This window comes from Crinia signifera, chromosome 12 (genome assembly GCF_055691185.1).
Source record: "Crinia signifera chromosome 12, ASM5569118v1, whole genome shotgun sequence".
Taxonomy (NCBI): domain Eukaryota; kingdom Metazoa; phylum Chordata; class Amphibia; order Anura; family Myobatrachidae; genus Crinia; species Crinia signifera.
In genome coordinates this window covers 71,238,921-71,265,397 of record NC_139228.1, presented here as the reverse complement: position 1 = coordinate 71,265,397, position 26,477 = coordinate 71,238,921, and the positions used below count along the sequence as shown (strand labels likewise).

General features: G+C 46.2%; 1 protein-coding gene and 1 long non-coding RNA gene across 2 annotated transcripts in view; one reads left to right on the top strand and one right to left on the bottom strand.

The window, feature by feature from the left end:
• The window catches only part of LOC146049544 (uncharacterized), a 45,106-nt gene that overhangs the window by 5,429 nt on the left and 13,200 nt on the right, over window positions 1-26,477 (bottom strand). The window contains exons 4-8 of the mRNA XM_083166074.1: window positions 25,648-25,795; window positions 22,661-22,849; window positions 20,978-21,024; window positions 1,836-2,521; window positions 94-367 (exon numbers count right to left, since the gene is read on the bottom strand). Of these exons, the coding sequence (XP_083022200.1) occupies window positions 94-367; window positions 1,836-2,521; window positions 20,978-21,024; window positions 22,661-22,849; window positions 25,648-25,795 (1,344 nt within the window). The remainder of the gene's footprint in view (window positions 1-93; window positions 368-1,835; window positions 2,522-20,977; window positions 21,025-22,660; window positions 22,850-25,647; window positions 25,796-26,477) is intronic.
• LOC146049824 (uncharacterized) lies at window positions 4,920-18,365 on the top strand. The gene is made up of 3 exons (XR_014466212.1): window positions 4,920-5,015; window positions 13,634-14,134; window positions 18,096-18,365. It is a non-coding gene; the product is annotated as an uncharacterized LOC146049824 (long non-coding RNA).

Sequence of the window (26,477 nt, the reverse complement as noted above, 5' to 3'; positions counted from 1 at the left end):
TCCTACCTCCAATCTCTGTTTTCACAGCTCAGCAATTTAGGGTGCATCACCCCAATAATGCATCAGATCAGTTATAGTGCTCAGTGCCAGTACCTGGTCTTCATCTTCCCCAGCCACCTCGCCACAAGCTCCATTGTTAATCCATCCTCTAACGCGTCAAAGTTCTCCTCCTTCTCTGGCATGATGACCAGCATGTGAGCGCCCCCTCTGTACGGGAGGCTCAGGACGGTGCACGACCATAATTTGTCAAACATTGAGGCAACTTTATCCGTCTTGTACATCATCGGCACTTTTACTGTGTTGTATTTGTTTATAAAGAACTTGTCTGTCTCTGTTGAGTCCGGCTTAAAGGGGACTTGCCATTTACCTAAGAAGAGATATGTAAAAACATAAGTATAAGATTATACGTCAAACATAAGTCGCTCTCTAGGGTACAACTTTAGGTCATTATCTTTAGAACACAGTTTATGGGAATATTTCAGGAACTTTTCTACTCTGAACACTGTAAAGGGGATTAGGTAAAATCCTGAAAGGTCTGGACCGGTTCCCTGCAGCAAACTCTGCCATTCTGGAAGTTGTGGTTCTCATCCCCATCTGGCCGGTGTCTATCCAAGTGGGTGTCTGTGACAGCAGGGTGGGAAAAAGGACAGTATGGTCCAGGGATGGGATAATAACCAGAAAGATCCGAACCATAAGGGGAGGCTATAATCTCCCCCTCTCTCCTGAATAGGACACCCCCTTGAACGAGGACAAATGGGGGAGTGCACTACAAGTTCCAGTTTGCTGCAGGGAGCTGGTCTGGCCCATCTCCTACTTTCAGGTCAGCTGATGACCTTGAATTCATTGAAGTCAAATCACGCTTAAGGCCCCCATACATCAGAAAGATAGTGTACCCAGTCGTACAATCTCAACTGGTTGTATGACTGATTGATTGTATGACAGATTGTGAGTACATTGTGTATCCAAACACCACCAACGACTGCCGGGGAGTTGAAGGAAAAGTTGGACACAATCGTGATTGTAAGACAGGTCTTTCTGATGTATGGCCACCTCGACACATCAATTCCAATTCAGTTGATTTGGATTTGTATGAATGGGCCACTCAAGCTATAACAGACAAAATTTTTAACAAAAGCCAACCAAGTCCCCATTGTGCCTTACTGCTAATATTGTCTCACTAATGTTACTAAATACAAATATGGAGGACAACATTTTTGTGCAGATTAAATTATGTCTCTTCCTGAACTTTTTAACAAGCAGAATTGTAAAACACAACTCGTTATTTTTTTTATTATCATTCATTTTCTTTTAAACAGGATGCTGTTATTCCAACCTCCAGCCACTAGAGGCCACTGATTTCTCTTAAAGTTTCTTTTAATCAAAATGGCCAATTATATCTCAGAAGGCCTTATCTTGGCTCATGACTTCTATTTGGTCACTTAAATAGACATTTCCTGTCCTGCTGCCATAATCTGCACCTGCTGCTTTCGGCACAACCCCTGGCTTATATCTCATTAGTCATCTTTTTGGGCTTTGACAATAAATGGCAGACCTGCTGGTGTACAGCCTTCTTATAGTCAAAGCTGATTTATGCCTGTCTACCTGCTGGTGTCCCAACCTGATTTATGTCTGATTACCTATCCACATGCCAACCTAACGTATCTGAGTATCTGCTACTCCATAGAACTGGGTTGAACTTGAAAGCTTTTCAGATACCTGTGATCACGATTGATCACTGGACGTTGGCACTTTCCGTACCTAGCAGGACCATGGAGACAGGTATCTGATACACCTAACCATTCTGAAGATAAGCAACCATCAGTGACAAAGAATACCTTTAAACAAGATGAAGTCTAAGATCATCAGTTTGGTCTGAGGGTCAAAATCGTCCTGAAGCTCAGAAATTCTACCCCTTGACTTCTTACTGATCATGGCACCGATGGCATGCTTAGCATTAGGGTTGTGGAAATCAATATTTTGGTATTCCGTATCAAAGTACATAATAGTCTGGTTAAGAAATTCCTCTTTGAGGGAAAACTGTTCGTGTACAAAGGAGAGGCTTCCCAGGTCCAGAGAATACCCTTCGCTCTTTGTGACTCCTTCCTTTACCTCTTTCAGCAACATGGGCAGTCTAGAGGAATGTTGGTGCTTCTTAAAAGTCTCCCAATTTAGGCCACTCAGCAGCTGCTCGTGAGTGTCTCCTTGGGTCCCGAGCACTAAGGAAGCCAGAGTGAGGGACACACTGAAAGGGGAGAAGAAGATATTGTTGTCATGTTTGTCGGCCATCTTCCTGTAGAGGTTGAGCCCAAAGTTGCTATTCATTTCTGATAAGTTATAAGCTGAGAGTTCTGTGGTGTCATTTGCAGGATACATCAAAAGTTCTTCAGGAATCGGAATTTTCTCTTGGTTGTGCTTTTCCTTCCTTGATTTGCCTCCTTTAGTGCCCCCATGGGCAAGGCACAACCCCAAAACGACAAAGAAGACAAGAGTGCCTCGCAAGTTGTGATTTCTTATTGCCATCCTGTTGAAAGGTACAAGTGACACAGATATGTTAGGACTAGTGTTGCAATGATAGATCGGGAAGTACTGTGCTGTTGTCAGAGTATAGTCCCAGTAAGCCAGATCAATCTTTCATACCCCTTTCAGACGTATGACCCGGCAATATGACCCGTTATTTAGAGTGCCGTGTCATTTTGCCGGGAGAAGCCGGACCCCCGCGATGCTGTGTGCTGATCGATTGTGCTCAGCAGGGCTTTGCCTAATTTTAATAGGCAAATCCCCGCGATCTTGGAAGGGTAAGTGCATGCATTTGCTTTCCTTGCGGCCAATAGCGACATGCGGGACCGTGCATTGGCATCGCTGCAGGGCATACACCAGAGTTGCCGACTTATACAGTCTCCACTCCGGGAGAACACCGGAGAGGAGACTGTCAGCATCACTTCTGGGGGCAGGGCCTGATGGAGACATCATCAGTCCCTGCCCCCAGTGATGCAAATCCCACAATATGCGGGTCTCCGATGAAGAGGCAGAGCTAAATATGCCAGATTTGCATATTTAGCCCCACCCTTCTGCCGAAAAGTCGCGAATCGCGGCAATTTCAAGCTTCAGCCCACAGGTGCATGAGGGGGGGAAGGGGACTGCCGGAATCCGGGAGGGTTGCCCACCTTTCCGGGGGCCCGGGAGGGAGACCCAATTTTCGGGATCCTCACGGCCATTCCCGGAGGGTTGGCAACCCTGGCATACACAGAGTGATCCGTGCTCCTTTTCTAAGTGATCTAGTCCGATCGCCCTGGGTGTATGCCCCTTAAGAATAAATCAGCCAGAATTTACCCTGCACGGAAACAAAATAACTCCCCCCAAATCTAACTCTCTCTACACATCTGCCCCACCTGCAGTGCAGCATGGTTTTGTCCATATGCTAAAAAATATGCCCTGCGATCAGGTCTGAATAACCCCCTCAATACAAGAGGTGCAAGTGCAGGTTATATATTGTAGGCCTTTCCTTTTACATGCAATTAAGGGGCCGTTTCTGGATCACACGTAGTGATCCGAATTTGGCCCCTGCCCCGATGGTCGGGATTTGCGCATGTGCGAACCCCGACTGGGAACGGCCGTGGTGAGTTACACACTCCCCGGGCCGTTTGCAGCGGGGAGGGAAGGACGCAGGCAGACGGGGGCGTCGCTGGGCCATGGGAACACCCAGCATTTTATGGGCGTTCCCATGGATCAAGCCGATTTCTGTAGGGGGCGGGTGGCTGACGTCACATGACCTTCTTGTATCTTTAATGACTGAAGTGATATATGCAAGAGATGTGGTCGCTAGGTCGACACTGTGAAGGTCGACATACATTTGGTCGACCATTATTCTTCCTCCACACCCTAGTGTCGACTGTTTGGGGGAAAAAAGGTGACAAAATCATGTTGACCTTCCCGTTGTTGACATAATGCTTGTGTCGACCGTCTGACCACGTCGACCTTGGCCATGTTGACTTATTCATGTGTCGACCTAAGCTCTGTCAACCTTTAGTGATTGTAATGTATGTCGACATTCATAACGTCAACCCTATTGCACTTAGCCTTGAAAAGTGATAAAATGGAGAGTGATAAACCACCAGCCAATCAGCTCCCACCAGACATTTTTCAAACACAGTCTGTGACATGGCAGGTAGGAGCTGATTGGCTGGCTGTTTATCACTGGCCCTATTACAGGACAATTTATCAATCAATACAGTGTTTGCGGCACATCCCTAGATATAGACCCACCAATAGCATCACCCTAATGTATGACGGAGAGATCGCAGCAAATGTATCTAATAACTGCTGCAGTCCTTTCATTTCTGACACTACAAGCAGCCGTTATAGGCATACTTACTAAGATGGGAGTTTTACTAAAGATGGGATGTTGTCAATAGCAACCAACCTGTTCTATCTATTATCTTCTAGAAGGTGCTAACTAAATAAGAAAATGAATGTCATTGGTGGCTATGGGAAACATTCTGTCTTCAATAGAACTCCCATTTAGTAAATTCACCCCATGGAGTCCTGTAAAGATGTCTGATCTATACGGTAACAATAATCATAATTTGTGTGTCTGAAACCTATTCATTTGATACCTATGCCTCATTATTTTCAGTGACTGGCTGCCCCTCGGGAATGTTCCGTTTATCATCTGCCTTCCAATCCCCTTTAGAATTTTGAAATAAATAATTCTAATGATCACTAAGCTACGATGGAAGAGGTTTTTGCAAATAAAAATGTAAAAATCTTACCTGCAGCCACTTTTGTCACTTCACCGAGCAACTGAGCCGGTCACAGCCTAACGGCCTCTGTCCCAGCAAATATTTGACAATCCAAAGGATAGAACAGGATGACTCCTTTCCAGCACTTATTAACAGGTTTACACACACAAATGTCAGCAAGTGTCGCCCAAAGTCACATCTGGAGATGGCATTTTACCTTCCTGGGATGTCCTCTTGAGTGAGGACTAGAACCCAACAGACTCAGTACAATGAAAGGTGAGAGCGTGGATTAAATAAATTTTTCTATTTCTCCAGAATGGAATTTATAGACTATTCTAAACATCACATTGCGGTGTATTGTCGCTTGTTACTATTTATTTATTTATTAACAGTTTCTTATATAGCGCGCACATATTCCGCAGCGCTTTACAGAGTATAGTTGAACATTCACATCAGTCCCTGCCCCAGTGGAGCTTACAATCTATATTCCCTACCACATGTACATGCACACACAGACATTCTAGGATTAATTTTTTTTGGAGCTAATTAGCCTACCAGTATATTTTTGGATTGTGGGAGGAAACCGGAGTACCCAGAGGAAACCCACACAAGCACGGGGATAATATACAAACTCCACACAGTTAGGGCCATGGTGGGGATAGAACCCATGACCTCAGCGCTGTGAGGCAGTAATGCTAACCATTACACCGGCCGTACTATGGTATTCATTTTCAACAAAGAAGGATGCTCTAGTGCAAATATTTTTGTGATCCCTGCAGGCCTAACGATAGGTGCAGACAGTTGAGGGGCCCCAACCCTCATGAATCTCTGGAGTGAAATGACTGTGTGCTCTCCCCTTGTCTGTGCCATACTCTAGTCATCAGGCCAAATGCAGAAAGAGAAGGAGAGGGAGGTCGAGGGCAGGGCTGGGTACTGGGAGCTGGCACAATAAATTTGTTTTGTGTTGAGTCCGATGCAGAGCACGTGATGTCATCAGGGCTGCCACTAGGAATTTTGGGACCCAGAACGGATTTCCGATCCGGGCCCCTCCAGGCCCCCCCTCCCCCCCCCTCCCTTTACTTAGCACCCGACTCCTGCTCCCTCATCCCCTCCTGACGAACGCAGCAGGTCCCGAAGCACAGGCTTCTCAAATGCAGGACGCCTGCGGCCAATTAAAATGCAGCACTGGCGAGTAAGCCAATCAGAGTTGTGTACCAGCATGGGAAGACAGGGAGAAGGATGTACCAAAACAACTTCAGTACATCCCGCCGCACATCGCAAAGACACTAACTTCATATGTACTATCACAGGAGTCCTCAAACTGTTTTGCTCTGGGACCCCATCAGACAATAAAAATAATGACAGGACCCCAGCAAGTTACTGCAGAAGGTCATCACATCACACGTGTAGTCAGCAGGCAGCACATACATGGCAGCATTGTGGGGGCACAGAGTGATGGGAGGAGTCTAATATACCATAACCCATCACATCACACATGTAGTCAGCAGACAGCACATACATGGCAGCATTGTGGGGGCACAGTGATGGGAGGAGTCTAATATACCATAACCCATCACATCACACGTGTAGTCAGCAGACAGCACATACATGGCAGCATTGTGGGGGCACAGAGTGATGGGAGGAGTGTAATATACCATAACCCATCACATCACGTGTAGTCAGCAGACAGCACATACATGGCAGCATTGTGGGGGCACAGAGTGATGGGAGGAGTCTAATATACCATAACCCATCACATCACACGTATAGTCAGCAGACAGCACATACATGGCAGCATTGTGGAGGCACAGAGTGATGGGAGGAGTCTGATATACCATAACCCATCACATCACACGTGTAGTCAGCAGACAGCACATACATGGCAGCAGTGTGGAGGCACAGAGTGATGGGAGGAGTCTAATATACCATAACCCATCACATCACACGTGTAGTCAGCAGACAGCACATACATGGCAGCATTGTGGGGGCACAGCGTGATGGGAGGAGTCTAATATACCATAATACGCCACACGTGTAGTCAGCAGGCAGCACATACATGGCAGCATTTTGGGGGCACAGAGTGATGGGAGGAGTGTAATATACCATAACACATCACATCACACGTGTAGTCAGCAGACAGCACATACATGGCAGCACTATGGAGGCACAGAGTGATGGGAGGAGTGTAATATACCATAACCCATCACATCACAGGTGTAGTCAGCAGACAGCACATACATGGCAGCAGGGGCGGATCCAGGATAAAATGACAGGGGGGGCACCATGATAAAAGAGGGTTTAGGTGGGGGGGCGGTGTTAGTGGTGCCAGTGTACATGCTAAGAGGGTGAGAATGGGATTAAAAATAGGCCCTGGCATTTAAAGTACGCAGGCCCACCATGGTTACAAAAGTGAAGGATGTAGTTTTGCGCGCGCCTAAGGCGCGCTCCGGAAAATGTGGTGTGGCCACTCAACAGGGGGCATGTCCTTGAGTGTAGTGTACAACACCATATACAACTTCTACACATTATGCAACAAAATACTAGACCCCATTATACTTGCCCCTTACACATGATGCCAAATGGAATGAGCCAAAATTCACATAATGCCACACGGATTGAGCCAAAATTCAAATAATGCCACATGGATTGTGTCAAAATTCACATCAAGCCACACGGATTGAGCCAAAATTCACGTAATGCCACATGGATTGAGCCAAAATTCACATAATGCCACACGGATTGAGCCAAAATTTACATAATAACACACGGATTGAGCCAAAATTCACATAATACCAAATGGATTGAGCCAAAATAAACATAATGCCACACGGATTGAGCCAAAATTCACATAATGCCACACGGATTGAGCCAAAATTCACATAATGCCACACGGATTGAGCCAAAATTCACATAATGCCACACGTATTGAGCCAAAATTCACATAATGCCACACGGATTGTGACAAAATTCACATAATGCCACATGAATTGTGACAAAATTCACATAATGCCACACGGATTGAGCCAAAATTCACATAATGCCACACGGATTGAGCCAGAATTCACATAATGCCACACAGATTAAGCCAAAATTCACAATACGTTTCATAAACAGGAACATTGTCCACCAAAGCCGCGCATTAAACATTTGCACCATAATGTCCATTACACATTAAGTTACACGCCATTATATCCATTATGTATTATGTCAAACACCATAATGCCTATTAAAAATTATGCTACATAAGTGCTGCTTATCTACATGCTCATTGCCAAGGGTTCCATGCTCATTGCCAAGGGGAATACATGCTCGCGGTAAATGGGGGACAGCCGCCAGGCAGAAGTGATAGCCACTGACAGTGGCAGAGCCTGGATGTATTCAGAGCACTGCAGGTCCCGGCTATTTGAAATAATACCCCTTTCACACCAGAAAATGCATTCCCAGGTTGGCCCCTTTTACACCAGCCTAGTCCCTGTATTTTCTTGTGTGAGGGGGAGAGAAAACCACCCCTCCCCCCTTTAACCAGTTATCTCATTTAACCGGCTATATCTTCGGAACCAACTGATCCATTTACATGAGACAAGTATCATATTGAAGAACTTTTGAGTCGGCTTTGAATGATTTTGGTCCAGTGAAACTGGAACGTTTGGTTCCAGAGTAATCTGCCCTCAAAGAACATGAACAGCCATGTAATTACATTTCAAAAATAAAAAAATTAGTTTACACGTAATATCTCTGGAACCGATTGACGGATATGGACCAGCCTGGTATCATATTGAAGACCCAGCGATTTGGAATTGAATGAGATCAACCACAAGCTTCTGTGATGCCAGGGGGGGAACTGGCAGCCGTCGGAACCGGGTGGGGGTCGGAATTGACGGGTCCCATATTATCCTATGGGGAAAAAACGTTACAGATTTGCCAGGCGATATCTCTGGTTCCCGGGGGGCTAGAGACACGGGGCTCGGCTCGTTGGAAAGCCCTGGTCCTCAGCTACAAAATGAAATGACAGGGGGGGGGCACGTGCCCGGGTGCCCCCCCCCCCTGAATCCGCCACTGCATGGCAGCATTGTGGAGGCACAGAGTGATGGGAGGAGTGTAATATACCATAACCCATCACATCACGGGCCTTATTCTGCTTGGAGCGTCCGGGCCGTACGCGTACGTCCCGGGGTTTTTTACGATCTGCGCATGTGCAGATACGCTAATGCGCCGGCGCGAGCACTCCACAACGCTTACGGCCGGTGTCTCAACGTGCGAAAAAACCTGTACGCGAGCGTACGGGTAACGGGGCGGCATAGGGGCGTGTTGATGGGAGCGGCCGAAATAATGAGGGAAAATGGGCGTAAATATGGGCGTACACGGGGGTGTGCACCCAAAATGAGCGGTGCTACTACCGCACGATAGACTAAGGCACCGTTCATTTCGGACACCAAACAGGCGGCCGCCAACCGCCAGCTAAAACCACCCCTACAGATACCGCATGCCAGCGTGCGCCTGAGTTGGCTAATTAACGCTGATTACTACTCAAACACATACACCTGAATGTAATAAGCAATGCTGCAGTCTATTAACACCAAACCATGATTTCACTGCCTGCAAGCCACACATGCAGCACGCAAACACATTGGAAGCTTATGTTTCTATACTTCTCCACATTTAAAGGTTTGTTTAATTGAAGGTAAGAATCTTTTTATACGCTAAGGTAGGTATTTGCTAAACAGACACATTCACTACCTGCTTTCATAGACTTTACGCAGTAGCACACTCAATCTACACAAGTCGACATGTGTCAACGTGTTCACTCTAATACTAACATAGGTTTTGTATTTAGGATACAATAACATAAACCACATCTAACACCTACAAAGGATGTTTCAGCAATGTTTTAAGCCCATGACCACTATTTTCCACACAATCTTTGTATAGTACCCAAAATTATGACCTGTACCACTATCTCATCTGCTATGATTTGGATTTCACTACACTCTGGATGTAAGATGCCACCAATCACATTATTGCACTCTCATCTCTCTAACAAAGGATTCCTACATCTGCTTATGACACTGTCAAATCATATATATTTTAAAAGTTATGCATGTTTGTTCACAAGCTAATTTATCATGTTTGGCCCATTCACACATCTTTTTTTAGGGAGGACACATATGCATTCCTACACAAATGTACCTTTTCACCCTTGTTTGTCTGCCTCACCCACTCCATGAGGAAAGCATTGTTCTGGACCTGCTTTTACCTACTACTGTAGGAGCTACCTCACCTGCACACAAACTGCTTTCTCACCTATTAAGTTGCTCTGCACATGTGCTGACACAAACTAATTAGCAGGGAAAAGTTGGATAGGAACATGGGAATGGCCATGGAGAGGGTTACACATGGGAAACTTCCACCACACTTCCACAAATGTTCAAAAATACCCTGGTCAGTAAGTACACATAAATCTAGTATTTGTTTCACACAAGAAATTACACATACCACAACCTGCAGCTGGTTTGTGGCCTTCCACTCCGCCAGAAAATCCGCCACCTGCTGCTGACGGATCGCAGCATCCACCCCTTGCTGCTCGATCCTGTCCAGCGTCACCAACAGGCTCTCACTCAATGTCTCCTGTGGCTGGGGCTGGGGGCGACGTCTTGCTGTAGGCTGGACCACCTGCTCCACCTGTGGCTCTGCAGAGGAAGATGCTGCCGGTACATCCTGACTTTCTGCTTCTGCTAGGATAAGAATTGAAAACAATGTCACCATCACATACGCAATAAAAAATATCTTTCTAAATACAATGCATTACTGTGACTTACCATCAAAAGCAGCAGCAAAGACCTCCGCCGGGAGCTCACTGTCCATATTGGAGATCCCCCTGATCTCCCCCACATCGATGACATCACAGGAGTCCAGCTCCAGGGGGGTAAACTCCAAATGGTCAGGCATAGGACCGCTCCCGGTGGACATGCTGTGGTTGTACCGGTCAGTCATCTTCCTCTTCAGGGCACTTTTGAAGTCAGTCCACCTACAAGTTTAAAAATACAAATATCACCATGAGATATGTGCACCACTGTGCTACGTGTAGGGTTACCACCTAGTCCCTTTAATTCCGGACACATGTTACTTACACAGGTTCTGTGGCAGTTTAAAATTAGGTGAAGTGGAGTCTTGAAGTCAGCCAGCCACAGAACCTGTGTAATTAATATGTGTCCGGAATTAAAGGGACTAGGTGGTACCCGTAGCTACGTGACATTTCCTAGTGTGGGTGATCTTATGTTTTTTGGCCATGTGTGGCCAAATATTTCTTTGATGGACAAAACCATGTGCACTGCAGGTGAGGCAGGTGTAAAACCCCACCCAAATCGGATTATCTCTGCACAAGTAACACCTGCCTCACCTGCAGTGCACATGGTTTTGTCCATCTAAGAAATATTTGGCCAGAAAGAGTGAACTAGAATAAGGGCCTCAGTTCCTGCTGGAGACTGCTGAAAAATTGCCCTGACAAACACACTAACCTTTTCTTCACCGCGTCCCAAGTTCTGACCACTGGTGCCACCTGGTTCACTTCCTCTGTGATCTTGGGCCTTATTTTGGTTCATTCTTTCTGACAAAATCCTTCTTAGATGGACAAAACCATGTGCACTGCAGGGGGGGCAGATGTAACATGTGCAGAGAGAATTAGATTTGGGTGAGTAATTTTGTTTCTGTGCAGGGAAAATACTGACTGCTTTATTTTTACACTGCAATATAGATCTCACTTTGAAGTAAAACCCAACCCAAATCTAATTCTCTCTGCACAAGTAACACCTGCCCCACCTGCAGTGCACATGGTTTTGCCCATCTAAGAAGGATTTTGTCAGAAAGAATGAACCAAAATAAGGCCCCTTGTCCCAAAGGTTTCGCCTTGCACTGGCACCCGGCCTCCTGGTTGCCAATTCAATCCATTCGCGTGCCCTGGGCACGAGAATTCGCATTTCGGCCTCTACAAATGCAGGGTTTCTCCTTCTGGTGGTGGTATCCTGCTCAGTCATCACCCTAGATGTTGCAGCACGTTTTCTGGTGGCCCCAGTTCTCTCACCATGCACCTGCTGGGTCACACCTGTTTGGAGAGATGCAACCTCTTGTTCTGGCTGGTTGCTTGGCCCTTGTGGAGCTGGTGGAGGTTCACCAGGGCCTGTTACTGAGGGGCCCGCTTGATCTTGCAGGCGACTCCTCTCTTGGGCCCTCCTTCTCCGCTCCTCTTCCCTCTTCTGTAATGCTTCAAGCATGGATTCTGCTTGTGCTCTCTGCAGAGCGTCCTCTGCTGCTGAATCGTCAGAGTCAGACATGTTTGCAGCAATTGTGGGCTGCATCTGACTGAATATTTATATGTTAATCTCCCGCCACGAACAAGGGGGCGTATATTTTTCCCCGCAAGGTAGATGCAAATTTACGCCGATATTTCCCGCCGATAATTGCCGCTTAAATTACGCAGGTCTCAATGCACCTGATCAATCACCCGTATATGTATATACACAGGTTGTGGAGCATTGTGGGCTACATCGTGAAATGTGTGCACCTGTCATTCCAATGATGAGTGTTGTCAGCTGGTATCTGTTGGAGTTCGTGTATGCTTTGTGAGTCACATTTCAAAACATCACGTTATAATGCTTTCCTTACATATGTAATGTGTATGAAATTGTCATACAGCAACATGTTGCATTGTGGCCCTTTAGGCAGCGTAGTTATAAGTAGAGGGTTGCGTGTATTATTTTCCGCCTACTGTATATACAGTACTCCTCCCCATGCATATCGGTGTATCGTGCCCCCTTTAAGCAGCGTAGTTATAAGTAGAGGGTTGCGTGTATTATTTTCCGCACACTGTAAATACAGTACTTCTCTCTTCATTGAATGCATGCTGTTGGTTGTGGTGTGTGTATATCGGAACGGTCCGCGTAAGTTTCTATTCGCATCCAGTTTGTTAATGTAAGAGGGATTAATAAAGTTAATACCAAACAAACAATTTTTTCGACCAATCAGCAAGCACCAAAAGTGATATATGTACCTGCAATTAATAACTGCGCCATTGCCAATATGACTTGTACAAGAGCTAGGCCCTTTTCGACATCAGAGCATTTGGCCCTGGTGGAAGTGATGGATCGTCACCTGGGGCCCAGGGGCCCATATGTTTCTAATGCGGACAAGCGGCGGGCGTATAATGCTGCCCGCCGCCTGATATTTTCCACAACCGGCGTCCGCAGAAGCCTGGGGCAGGTTGAGCGGCGCTGGTCCGACCTGCGCCGGCGGCAGCCGGTTTTACTCAGCAGCCTTCGCCGCCATATTGCCCGATGTAAGTTTTGATTACTAGTATGTCAGCGTTTTTTAGCAATGTTTTGTGTACTTTTTATAAATATGTTCCTGAGTATGGGGGTGTATATGGGTGTATAGGGGGTGTATATGGGTGTATGGGGGGTATATGGGGGGTATATGGGGTGTATATGGGGTGTATATGGGGGGTATATGGGGTGTATATGGGTGTATATGGGGGTATATGGGGGGTATATGGGGGGTATATGGGTGTATATGGGGTGTACATGGGGGGTATATGGGGTGTATATGGGGTGTATATGGGGGTATATGGGGGGTATATGGGGTGTATATGGGTGTATATGGGGTGTATATGGGGGGTATATGGGGGGTATATGGGGGGTGTATAGGGGGTGTATAGGGGGGGGGTTTAAGTAGTTGATCAGTTTTTGGGTGTAGGATATCAAATAGTTTGCATGATAAATGTCTGAAATTTCACAGCAATGATAATTTTGAAGGTTATGAGCATGACTAATGTGAATTTTTCTTTCCCCCTTTTTTATGAAACCCAATCTTCGATTTCTATGCCATCAACATGAACATTTCAGCACGGGCAAGGGCACGCATTCAAGCCCGGGAGCAGGCAGCCCGGGACCAGGCAGCCGAGGAGGAGGAAGAAGAGGAAGAGGAGGAGGAGGAGGAGGAAGAGGAGGATGAGGAGGAGGAGGAGGAGGAAGAAGAGGAGGAGGAACAAGAGGAGACCCAGGGTGCAGTTTGGACCCACACCATTTCCCCATCCCCTTCCCCCTCCCCAACCCCCACCCCCTCCACAACCCCCACCCCCTCCACAACCCCCCCCCCCTCCTCAACCCCCACCCCCTCCACAACCCCCCCCCCTCCCCAACCCCCACCCCCTCCACAACCCCCACCCCCCCCCTCCCCACCCCATTTCCAACCCCCCTACACCTCTCCACCACCCACCCCCAAACCTCTCCACTCCCCAGTCACACCCACTACCTCGGTCCAAACACCAGGACCATCCTCCTTGCTCCTGCCCCCCCCAACCACTCCACAGCCAACCAGCGGCGCCCAGGATGGCTCAAGTAGCCGTAAGTAAATAATGTGTCTAATGTTGACCTACACATTTCTACACATAAACAATCACAACAACCACATATGTGTATCCAACATCAACATTAGTTGCAACATATCACTGCAGGCCGACCATGAGGTGTGTCCTGTCCTTCTCCAGGAACAAGGCTCCCCTTGGTGGTTTTTTTGAGTGTGGCCATGCCTCACCCCTTGAATAATTGACATAACAGTACATCCAATGAGATATCCGAAATTAGTGGTGTGGTAGTTATGTGGCTCCAGGTGTTGGGTAACTCCAGTTCCCAGCATGATGTGCAACACAGGGCCAGATTATAATGGAGGCGCAAGGGGTCAGTGCCCCTGGGACCCCCTCTAGCTAGGGGCCCCCTGTGGTTGTCATTTTTTTTTTAAAAAAGAAAATGTTTAAGTTATAATTTTTTTTTTTAGCTAAATGTTTTGTGCATGGGTGGGGTAGTGCTGCAGCTTCACCTATCTGCCAATGTGACAATGATTTATGGTGCTGAGCATCGGGAGGCAAGGCACACTGATTGCACAAGTGTGCAGTGCATTTCTGGGAGTTGACTAAGTCCCATGACACTTTGCACCAGAGGACAGAGGCTGAGAAGTTTGTGCTGAGCTCTGATTGGTGGAGCTCATTACATACTTCTCAGGTCCATGGAGAACAGAAGCAGCAGCTTAGTCATAGGAGGGTTTTTAATCAGAGGCAGCACTAGGACTGTGAGGTCTCCTCCAGAGTAAGGGGCAGAGGGACAAACACAGGCTTTTCATGTGGTGTGTGTATATATATATATATGGTGTCTATTATTATTCCGAGTGCCGCCAACCCCCTGTCTATATATATATATATATATATATATATATATATATATATATATATATATATATATATATATCCCCTGCAGGTAACCATTGACCAAGTTTATTCTGCCTTTACTCTATGTTTTGACAGTATAATATTCGCCCATGCAGTGTGCGGCCAGTAATGACAAGTGCAAGGGGGCCCCCCGCTCTAAAGTACCCCGGGCCCCCCAAAGGCTTAATCTGCCACTGGTGCAACTTAACCCCTTCATGACAGAGCCAGTTTTTGCCTTCCTGACAGAGCCCTTTTTTTCCAAATCTGGCATGTATCACTTAAGTGGGGATAACTTTTTTTTGCTTTTACTTATCCCAGTGATTTTGAGATTGTTTTCTCCTGACACATTGTACTTCAAGTTAGTGGTAAATTTTCGTCGATACAGTCTGTGTTTTTTTGTGAAAAATACCAAAATGTCGTAAAAAAATGGAAAATTTTGCGATTTGCAAAATGTTAAATTTTCTGCTTGTGAGACAAATAATCTTACCACTCAAAATAGTGAATAACTAACATAGACCATATGTCTACTTTATGTTGCCATCATTATTTCAACCTCATTTTCATTTTTTTGGACACTAGGAGGCTTAAAATATGAATAGCAAATTCTCAAATTTTCAAGAAAATTTCAAACTCTGATTTTTTTAGGGACCAGGTCAGTTATGATGTGACTTTGAGTGACTTGTATGTGAGACACCCCCATAAATGATGCCATTTCAAAAACTGCACCCCTCACAGTATTCAAAACAGCATTTTGGAAGTTTGTTAACCCTTTAGGTGTTTCACAGGAATTAAAAGAAAGTGTAGGTGAAATTTCAAAATTTCATTTTTTTTGCAGATTTGCAATTTTAATACATTTTTCTAAGGAACACAGTAGATTTTACTAGAGAAATGTGACTAAAAATTGATTCCCCCAATTCTTTGGTTTTCATAAATATCCTATATGTGGCCCTAGTGTGCACGGTGACCAAACCACAGGCTTCATAATAGAAGGAGCACCTACTTGATTTTGGAGCCTCCTTTTTATGAGATTATTTTTTTAGGCACAATGTAGGTTTCTAGGCACCATAAGATGCTAAAAGTTAGGTACCCCCCCACAAGTGACCCCATTTTGCAAACTACACCCTTCAGGGAATTCATCTAGGGGTATAGTGTACATTTCAAACCCCCAGGGGTTTCACCAATTGTGGTACAACTGGGCAGTGAAAATGAAAAAAAAATAATTTTTCATTTTCACAGCTCAGTTGTATCAAAATTGGTGAAACCCCGGGGGGTTTGAAATGTACACTATACCCCTTGATGAATTCCCTGAAGGGTGTAGTTTGCAAAATGGGGTCACTTGTGGGGGGGTTCCACTGTATGGGTGTTTCGGGGGTCATTCAACCAGAATCTGTGCTGCAAAATCCAAAAATCACTCCTTCCCTTCTGAGTCCTGCCATGCACCCAACTGGTATTTTTTGGTCACACATGAGGCATTGCCGTACTCGGGAGAAATTGGGGCACAGATTTTGGGGTGCTTTGTCTCCTTCATTCCTTGTGAAAATGAAAAATTTTGAGCCAGATCTGCATTTTTGTGTAAAAAAATGTAATTTTTTACAGAAAAATGCAGTTCTGGCTCAAAATTTTTTATTTTCACAAGGAATGAAGGAGACAAAGCACCCCAAAATCTGTGCCCCAATTTCTCCCGAGTACGGCAATGCCTCACGTGTGACCAAAAAATACCAGTTGGGTGCATGGCAGGACTCAGAAGGGAAGGAGTGATTTTTGGTGGTGGAATGAATGGTGGGTGCTATGTCGCATTAGCAAGACCCCCGAAGCACCAATACAGTGGAACCCCCCCACAAGTGACCCCATTTTAGTCACCAGCTTTGGGAGGGGGGCTGGCGCTGCGGCTGGCGGGGGGGTGGGAGGGGTGCTGGTGCTGCGGCAGCCGGGTGGGTGGGAGGGAGGGGGGCTGCCGGGTGGGAGGGGGGGGGGGCTGGCGATCGGTGCGGTATATACACACACACACACACACACACACACACACACACACATATATATATATATATATATATATATGTGTGTGTATATATATATATATATATATACATATATATACACACACATATATATATATATGTGTGTATATATATATATATATATATATATATATATATAGTTTTTCAGTGCATATATTTATTTTTTTTACTTTTTCTGCAGCTTGATGCTGCTGCTGCTGCTGCGGGGGGGAGGGGGGAGGAGGTCAGCGCTGCGTGCGCTTCAGACGCTCCGGGGGAGCCGGGGGAGCTGCTGCTGCTGCCGGGTGAGTGCCCGGCGGGTTGGAGGGGGGGCTGCACATCGGAGGTGATCGGTGCTGTACTTGACAGCACTGATCACCACCGATCCCTGTGTTACCGAGCGGCTTAGCCGCCGGTAACACAGGAAACGCTGTGAATGGCTGTTCAGATTTGAACAGCCAATCACAGCGATCGCCGACCGGGGGGGGCACCCCTGCCCCCCCTGGGCGGCGAGGGGGGATGTCTGCTGTCAGGGACAGCAGACATCACCTAACTGTCACTGCGTCTCTAGACGCAGTGACAGTTAGAAGTCATGACGTATATATACGTCATGTGTCGGGAAGTACTTCCCGACCATGACGTATATATACGTCAAATGTCGTGAAGGGGTTAAATGTAGAGATTGTTTTGGTAATAGTGTGTGAGGCCATGCGGATGCATGCTTTACAAACATAGCTGTAGGCCTATAATTTGTACAGCAATGTCCTAAATTTAAAATAGTAAGGAGTGCTTAAGCCACAACAATGTCATAACCCTTAAATAGCACAGGCTAATTGTGAGGTTAGAGGAGAGTCCCCCAAAACCAAAGTACCAATTGGGATACAGCATACATTCATTGATGAAGGAGTAATTGAATTAATGTTATTTACTATGTACAGTATGTGCATGTTAACATATTATTTTTTAGTACTGTGTTTACAGCAGACCCATCTTCAATGTAGTTTCTAAATGTATGTGGCCTTCACACATAACTCTGAACTTTTTATTATGTACAAATACAACAAACATTTGTGTATATTAATTTTTTGTTTTATCCCTTCATTACAGACACTGAACAGCAGCAGGAGGAGGTGGCAGCCCTCATGCGGGAAATAATGGTCACCCTGGTCTACCTGCAGCTACTTTTTGGCCTTCTGGAGGCCCGCCTTTAATTTTTTATTTATCCCCCCCCCCTTTTTATTTTTGTATCCAATAAAAGTTTGATGACAGTTCGAAATTGCCTGTGTTTTTAATAATAAATATGTTAGAGGGCGTGTAAGGGTAGGTACATACAGATGTGTACTGTAAGTTATACTTGTAATTTGAGGTGAGGGGTAATGATTGATGTGTGAATGTGTGTGTTTTTGAGTAAAATAACACATAGTGAAAATGCATGAATGTTTAATGTTGTTCGATTAAAACATCACACATAACATCAGGGTAGGTATACATGTTACACATTTTGGAAAAAGTAATTACGTACATAATTTAATACATATACAGAAACACCAACATAACTTGATTTAAAAGTAACAGCAATATGGGGACACATAGATAGTGATTAAAATGCCACATTAGAACATAACAAATATACATGTAATGTGGGTTAAAATGTAGTTTTATTAGGTCTTTATTAAGGTAGACAATTGAGTTAATAGAAAACAATAAGTGAATAACAAATAGATTAATTAATCAATTGTCAGATTAGTAGTTGAGAGGCAAGATTTGCAGGTCCATATATGTGAAGGGTATGCCAGCGTGCACGGACGTACGCTCACTCTCACGAGCGGTGACATAAGCTGAGTTTTCCATTGAAAACAATAGGGACCCGTCCGTGCAAACTGGCGTACGCTCAGATCTCCGCAAGAAGTCGGTGGGGAGACGGAGGAGAGACGGCCGTAGACGGCGCCGTACGCTCAGTCGTACGCCAGTTGTCGGAGTGTAAGGGCTGGGCCGACCGCGTACGTTGCCGTACGCTCATTTGTACACCACTCCCCTTCTACGGTATTTCTGCCCGTACGTAAGCGGCTGATTTGTGGGTGGACTTAACCCTAACGGCCGCGTACGGCTAGCGTGCGGTAATTGTGAACGTACGCACGTTTGGCCGCTCCGATCAGAATAAGGCCCCACATGTGTAGTCAGCAGACAGCACATACATGGCAGCATTATGGAGGCACAGAGTGATGGGAGGAGTCTGATATACCATATCACATCACATGTGTAGTCAGCAGACAGCACATACATGGCAGCAGTGTGGAGGCACAGAGTGATGGGAGGAGTCTAATATACCATAACCCATCACATCACACGTGTAGTCAGCAGACAGCACATACATGGCAGCATTGTGGGGGCACAGAGTGATGGGAGGAGTGTAATATACCATAACCCATCACATCACGTGTAGTCAGCAGGCAGCACATACATGGCAGCAGTGTGGAGGCACAGAGTGATGGGAGGAGTCTAATATACCATAACCCATCACATCACACCTGTAGTCAGCAGACAGCACATACATGGCAGCATTATGGAGGCACAGAGTGATGGGAGGAGTCTAATATACCATAACCCATCACATCACAGGTGTAGTCAGCAGACAGCACATACATGGCAGCATTGTGGGGGCACAGAGTGATTGGAGGAGTCTAATATACCATAACCCATCACATCACACGTGTAGTCAGCAGACAGCACATACATGGCAGCAGTGTGGAGGCACAGAGTGATGGGAGGAGTCTAATATACCATAACCCATCACATCACACGTGTAGTCAGCATACAGCACATACATGGCAGCATTGTGGGGGCACAGAGTGATGGGAGGAGTCTAATATACCATAACCCATCACATCACACGTGTAGTCAGCAGACAGCACATACATGGCAGCAGTGTGGAGGCACAGAGTGATGGGAGGAGTCTAATATACCATAACCCATCACATCACACGTGTAGTCAGCATACAGCACATACATGGCAGCATTGTGGGGGCACAGAGTGATGGGAGGAGTCTAATATACCATAACCCATCACATCACATGTGTAGTCAGCAGACATCATATACATGGCAGCATTGTGGGGGCACACAGTGATGGGAGGAGTCTAATATACCATAACCCATCACATCACACGTGTAGTCAGCAGACAGCACATACATGGCAGCATTATGGAGGCACAGAGTGATGGGAGGAGTCTAATATACCATAACCCATCACATCACACGTGTAGTCAGCAGACAGCACATACATGGCAGCACTGTGGGGGCACAGAGTGATGGGAGGAGTCTAATATACCATAACCAATCACATCACACGTGTAGTCAGCAGACAGCACGTACGTGGCAGCATTGTGGAGGCACAGAGTGATGGGAGGAGTCCAGAATAACAGGCAATTCAACAGATTTTTCAGACTAACTGACAATAGAAAAGTCATCAGCCTGATGGTTAGCAACATGGAGTCGCAACCTCATGCTGAGGAGGTCGGGACCCACTTTGTGGTCAGGACCCAAAGTTTGAGTACCGTTGTACTATCATATGGGATTAGTATCACAAAGGGCAGCTCTTGCGATAAATGCTGCCCTTTGCATAGCAGCCGGCGGGGGTGAGCTGGTCCCCTGGGCTCTCCCCCCCATCCGGTGCCCGGCATCCTCCTGCTTAGATAGCTGCAGGGACTGTCGGGCTCCGCCAACTCCTCACTGCACCTGGAAGGGGGTTGTGCTCTGGTGCTAGGGAGGAGGTCACTGGTCCGGGCAACATAGCAGGAGGCTGCCCATACATCTGGTGAGGTGGTGGTGGGGGGGAGTTTTAGGTTGGCGGCATGGGAAGTACAGGGTTGGCGGGGGTCGGGGCGGGGGTCCCATGGGCTTCTATTGGGTTAATCCCACACAGCAAAGCTCTGGCGGTGGGGCTTTGGTGCATCTGAAACTGCGGTAAAATTCCAATAACAGGGCTCTTACCGCATTTTCACTGCGTTTAGTACATCCCGTCCATGGTTTGGAAAAGGCTGACAGACACAAAGGTATGAAGGAGGTTGTTGAGAGACACAGGGGAAAGCTATGTCATAAGGAGAGGGGGAGGCTGAGAGATACTAGAGAAAGAGGAGGCTCAGAGACACGGGGAGGCTGAGAAGCAAGGATGGGGGCTGAGAGAAACGAGGCGAAGTATGGTGCTGGAGTGATACAGGTGAGGTTGAGTCTGGAGTGATACAGGTGAGGCTGAGGCTCGAGTGGTACAGGTGAAAGTGAGGCTGGAGTGATACAGGTGAGAGTGAGCCTGGAGTGATACAGGTGAGAGTGAGGCTGGAGTTATACAGGTGAGGATGAGGCTGAAGTGATACAGGTGAGGGTGAGGCTGGAGTGATACCCTTTATATGACCAATTCACAAGGATTGTGGGGTACATTTTAGAAGATGGGAGTACTACTGAAGATGGGATGTTTCCCATAGCAACCAATCAGATTCAGACCGAGAGTTAGGCCCGCCCACCAGCAAGTCATGTTCGGATAAATTCCAATGCCCGATCATGATTGGCTGGTGGGCAAGCCTAACTCTCAGTCTGTGGGCGAAGCCGCAGATGTAAACAGAACATCGTAGAGTTTGTCCAGCGTTCCTGTGTAGTCGGAGAAGCAATGAAGACAGCTTGAGTATGATTTCTTTCCACAGGAACCCCAAGTGGATTCTACATGGACAAGAGGACAGGCCAATGGTGGACCCATAGGTAATGTATATGTGTTTTTTACTGCTTGTATGTGTGTGTTTGTGTGTTTTCAAATATTTGTACTGTTGTGAGACTACAAGTCCCAGTGGGCCCTTTAATGCCCCGCATGCTGGGACTTGTGGTTCTGAAAGTCCCTGCATGCGGTGCAGGCATGCTGAGACTTGTAGTTCCACAACGATACACAATAGTTTGTTCTATTTCACACCATTTATCAGCCCGATGCCCACTGCCAAATGGGGATCGGGGGCAGCCCTGGGCTTCAGTCTGGGCAGATAAATTCTGGAGGGGAGGACCCCTTAATTGGGGGAGTCTACGCTTCCCCAGGATCCCAGCCCAGGCTGACCAGTCAGGGGGTGAATGCTTTGGCCGGGGGGACTGGTTCTTGAAATACGGGGGACCCCTTCTCATTTCCCCCCGTATTTTTGGAAACAGGACCGGCCCTTTAGCCTGGTGCTGATTTAAAAAAATTACGGGGGACCCTATTTCTATTGCCCTGTGATTTTTCAAAACTAGGCGCGGGGCTGGTTATGATCAGGAGGGGTGATCTCACCCCTCCTCATTTTTTTTTCCACAAAAAGGCACATTACCGTGTCTCAAAAATCGCACATGTTCTCAAATTCATGACTAAAAAATTGCACCATATCGCACTTTTCACCTGCAAATTCGCATCCCATTAAATAGTCGATTTAAAAAAAAAAATCCTGATGTCGGAAAATGCGATAATGTGCAATTTCGGAACCTTACTAAGTATCGCATCCCATTAAATGTCACCCTAAATGTAAAGTAAAAACCTCACCCATAGTATATACTTCTGTATACAAAAGAAGAGGGAGAACGGAAATTGTTCAGCGATAACACTTTTATTATGCCGAAGTCTTGTTTGAACCTTCCATTGAAGATACGATACAGCCCTTATGGCCTTTATTCAGCCGATGGATCCATGACTCTGCCCATTAAGAGTATGGTGTCGGCAGTCCTGCTGTAGACCAGGGTGATGTACGGATGGTCAACCTTCAGTACTGTGGCTTGGCTTTTGGCCAAGTTGCGCGTGGTAGTGTCTGCTCTTGTCTGTAGTCTTTCATTGGAAATGCTGAGCGAAGACTTGTGACAATACTGTAGGCGGAAAATGAATGATATCAATGTTCTTATTGGTTCATACATGCTAAAAACACCTAGTACACTATTGCTGATTCTTCATGCAACAATATATACCCAGGCATGTCCCGCCGGCCCATACTGATGTCCATATAGGGGCCTTTTTAGCAGTTAATACTTGTGGGACAATCTCTGAAAGAAACCCGTCTTAATGCTGCCCGCCACCCAGCCGAATGCCCCCTCCCCTGCTGAATCCGCTGGGTAACATGCGAGGGGATCAGAGGCAGAACTTTTGGAGGCAATGGAGTCATCTGCCGCCTGGCTCCTGCTTCCAAGGGGCACCTCTCCTCCCCTGCAAGTTTAAATCAGTTAATTGAAAGCCGCCGATATCACTTCTCTGGCTGAGTTCTGAGAAATATGTGTGTTCTCTCCTTTCCAAGTGCCAATACTTATTTGCATGGGTGATAGTTACATAATTACATAATACCACAAGATGGCGCAAGAGCTGGCAATCTTTTCTCCGTAGATACAGAAGTTTGCGTTGAACTTTTTTAGAATGAACACTCAGGATCGATCCTTCCTTCTGCCCCCCCCCCCCCCCCCTTTCCTTTTGTGTATCTCTTTCTTCCTTCCTCTCTCACTACCTCTATCCATACTTGCCTACTTTTGGAATCTAGTTTCAGGGAAATTATAGTTGGTAATAGAATTTAGCAAAGCGCCCCATTGAGATCTATCTATCTATCTATCTATCTATCTATCTATCTATCTATCTATCTATCTATCTATCTTTTTCTCTCTCTCCCCAGCTCTCTCACTTCTCTCGTCCTTCTCTTCCTCTTGCTCATTCTCACACACCCTATCTCTTCCATTCATTCCATTTGTTCTCCTCTCTTTCTACCCTCTTTCTTCCCAACTCTCTATTCCTTTCTCATTCACTCATCCCACTACCTCTCCCTCCCTCTATGTCTCCCCTTCCCTCCCTATCTCTCCCTCCCCTCTTTCTCCCTCCTTCTCTTTCTCTGTCTCCATGTGTCCCTTTTTCTCCCTCTCTCTTTCTCTCCCTCACTCCTTCCTCTCTCTTTCTGCCTCCCTCACTCTCTCTCTCTCTCTCTCTCTCTCTCTCTCTCTCTCTCTGTCTTACTCTCCCTCCTTCCATACTTCCCTCTCTCTCTCTTTGTCTTTGTCTCTCTCCCTGCCCCTCCCTATCTCTCCTTCTCTCTCCCTCACACCTTCCTCTCCCCCCTCTTTCTCTCTTCCTCCCTCTCTATCTCCCTCTCCTTCCTCTATCTCCCTCTCTGCCTCCCCCTCTCAATCTCTCTCTCTGTCTCCCTATCCCTTTCTTTCTTCCCTCGCTCGCTCTGTCTCTACACCTTTCTTTGTCTCTCTCCTCCCCCTTTTTATCTCCCACTCTCTCCCTCCCTCCCTCACTCATTCCTCTCTCCCTCTCTTCATCTTTCTCTCTCTGGGCAGTAGTCAATGAAAAAAATTCTCTGTGCATGGCGAGAGATTTTTTCTCTCGCCATGCACTCTCCCTGTTCCGGAGCCTCCTGCTCCCACTATTCAATGTATTTAAGACTCGCCGCCACTCGCGGCGAGTCTTAACCCCTGCAGCGGACGAGCGTCCGCGGCAGGGAGCTTTCAGGGAGCCAGGGGACGGAAGCAGCCAGAGAGATTAAAGTCTCCCTGGCTGCTCCAGAGGAATGTGGACTGGGAAGGAGGGCTCCCCGAGACCCAGGCAGCACAGGCTGCCCCCCCTATAGCCAGCGGGGGACCCAGTATTCACTGCACCCGATCGTGCATATTAACGATCGGGTGCAGTGAATATATGAATATCTAATGAGCGGCTCGAGCGCTCCGGCCCCCTGCTGGCTGCACTGTGTACAAAAAAAAAAAAATATATATTTTTTTTTAAATTAAATATATATTCATGTGCTATAAGCACATGAATAAAAATAATATGCCCCTTCACAGAAAAAAAACCCTGATTTTTTTACACCAAAATTAAAAAAAAAACCTTTTAGTTTAAAAGTTCACATTCCAGCTCTCCATCAAAAGATGGAGAATTTCTACACGGAGAGAGACGGCGAAAATCACTTAGAAAGACGGCGAATATTTCACATTGAATAGGGTGGTTCACTTTTGGAGAGCAAAATGCTCCGTCCAAGGTGAAAAAAGCAAAAATTAAAACACGGAGAATTTTTCTCATTGAATACTGCCCTCTGTCTTCATCTCTCTCTCTCTCTCTTTCTCTCTCTCTCACTCTCTGTGTTTCCCTCACTCCTTCTCTTTTTCTCCTTCACGCCTTCCTCTCTCCCTCTGTCTCCATCTCTGTCTCTATTGTTCTCTCTCCCCCTCCCTCTCTCTCTTTCTCTCCCTCACTCCTCCCTCCTCTCCCTATTTCTCTCTCTCTTTCTCTCCCTCTCTCTCCCTCTTTCTCTCCCTTACTCCTTCTCTCTCTCTCCATCTCTTTCTCTCTCCACCTTTTTCTCTCCCTCTCTGGCCCTCGCTCTCCCGGTATCAGAAGGCATATATAAATGCACAGTTCCCGAGCACTACTTTCCCCTTGTGGACAGAATAACAATAACTGATTTCTAGATGGAAAATGACCTGTCCATATACATTTTATTTAGAATGTGGTTTCTGGTAAACCTGTGCACTTGGCTGTCCGTTCCCAATCGCGATTCTGGGCGGAGTGAGAGTTGTGCTAACACATCAGTGGTGGATTATGTTCATGCATATATGGTGTTGTGGATGATTGTTGTAGTTATTTGGGGACCAGCTGAGTTAGTACAGTAAACCACCATAGGAGAACTTACAGTGGAGACTTTGAATCCTGGATGACCCGAGATCCCAGACAAGTCAGCTCTGTCACTGAACACTTGTGTCATTCCCATGGATGTCAAGGCACATTGGATGTCGACCTGTCCACCATATACCAGCTTGGGCATGTAGAAATCTAACGTTCTGTTGGAAATAAAATGGTTTGCATTAGTGTTCGGTGGAAACCTCCTTGGATCCTCCACATCATATGTATTGTTGTTAGATTTTAAATTCTCTTCCACTTACCTGGATATCTTTTCCGATTTATGCTAAATCTGAACCCTGGTAGGCACAATTATCATGTTGGTCTATGGGCCAGTGAGAGGAGCTGAAACAATTCTAATATGGGGCATTACGCGTCCATAAGTCAATTGTTTTCTTTGTAATGGGTAAAGTGAATCTTCTGAGTATGGATGGGCAGCGTTGGCGATCGCACAAAACATCGTGATTTTAGATTGATTTTGGAGGCGTAATGAATTGGCAACAATAATCGTATCTGTTCCCCGGCATTTGCTGCTTCAATTTGTTTATCTTATTAGTTTTAACGGCTTTTCTAACTGCGCGTACGTCACAATAATGTTGATCATGAGAAAGATTCCGATTATTTTCTCTATTTTTTTCTGTATTAAACACATACTAGCTGATGTGCCTGGTTTCTTTCAATCAGGCAAAGGTTTGCTCTTTAGAACTTTGTAGCCCGTTTTCACCCTCTTAAGCCCCATACACCAGTGGCGGCTCCTGCCTTTAGTCTTAAGGGGGGCTGCAGTTTCCTGGTTACTGCTCGTTGCAAACGGTCATTAATTATTTGCAGGTTATCAGTTTGATT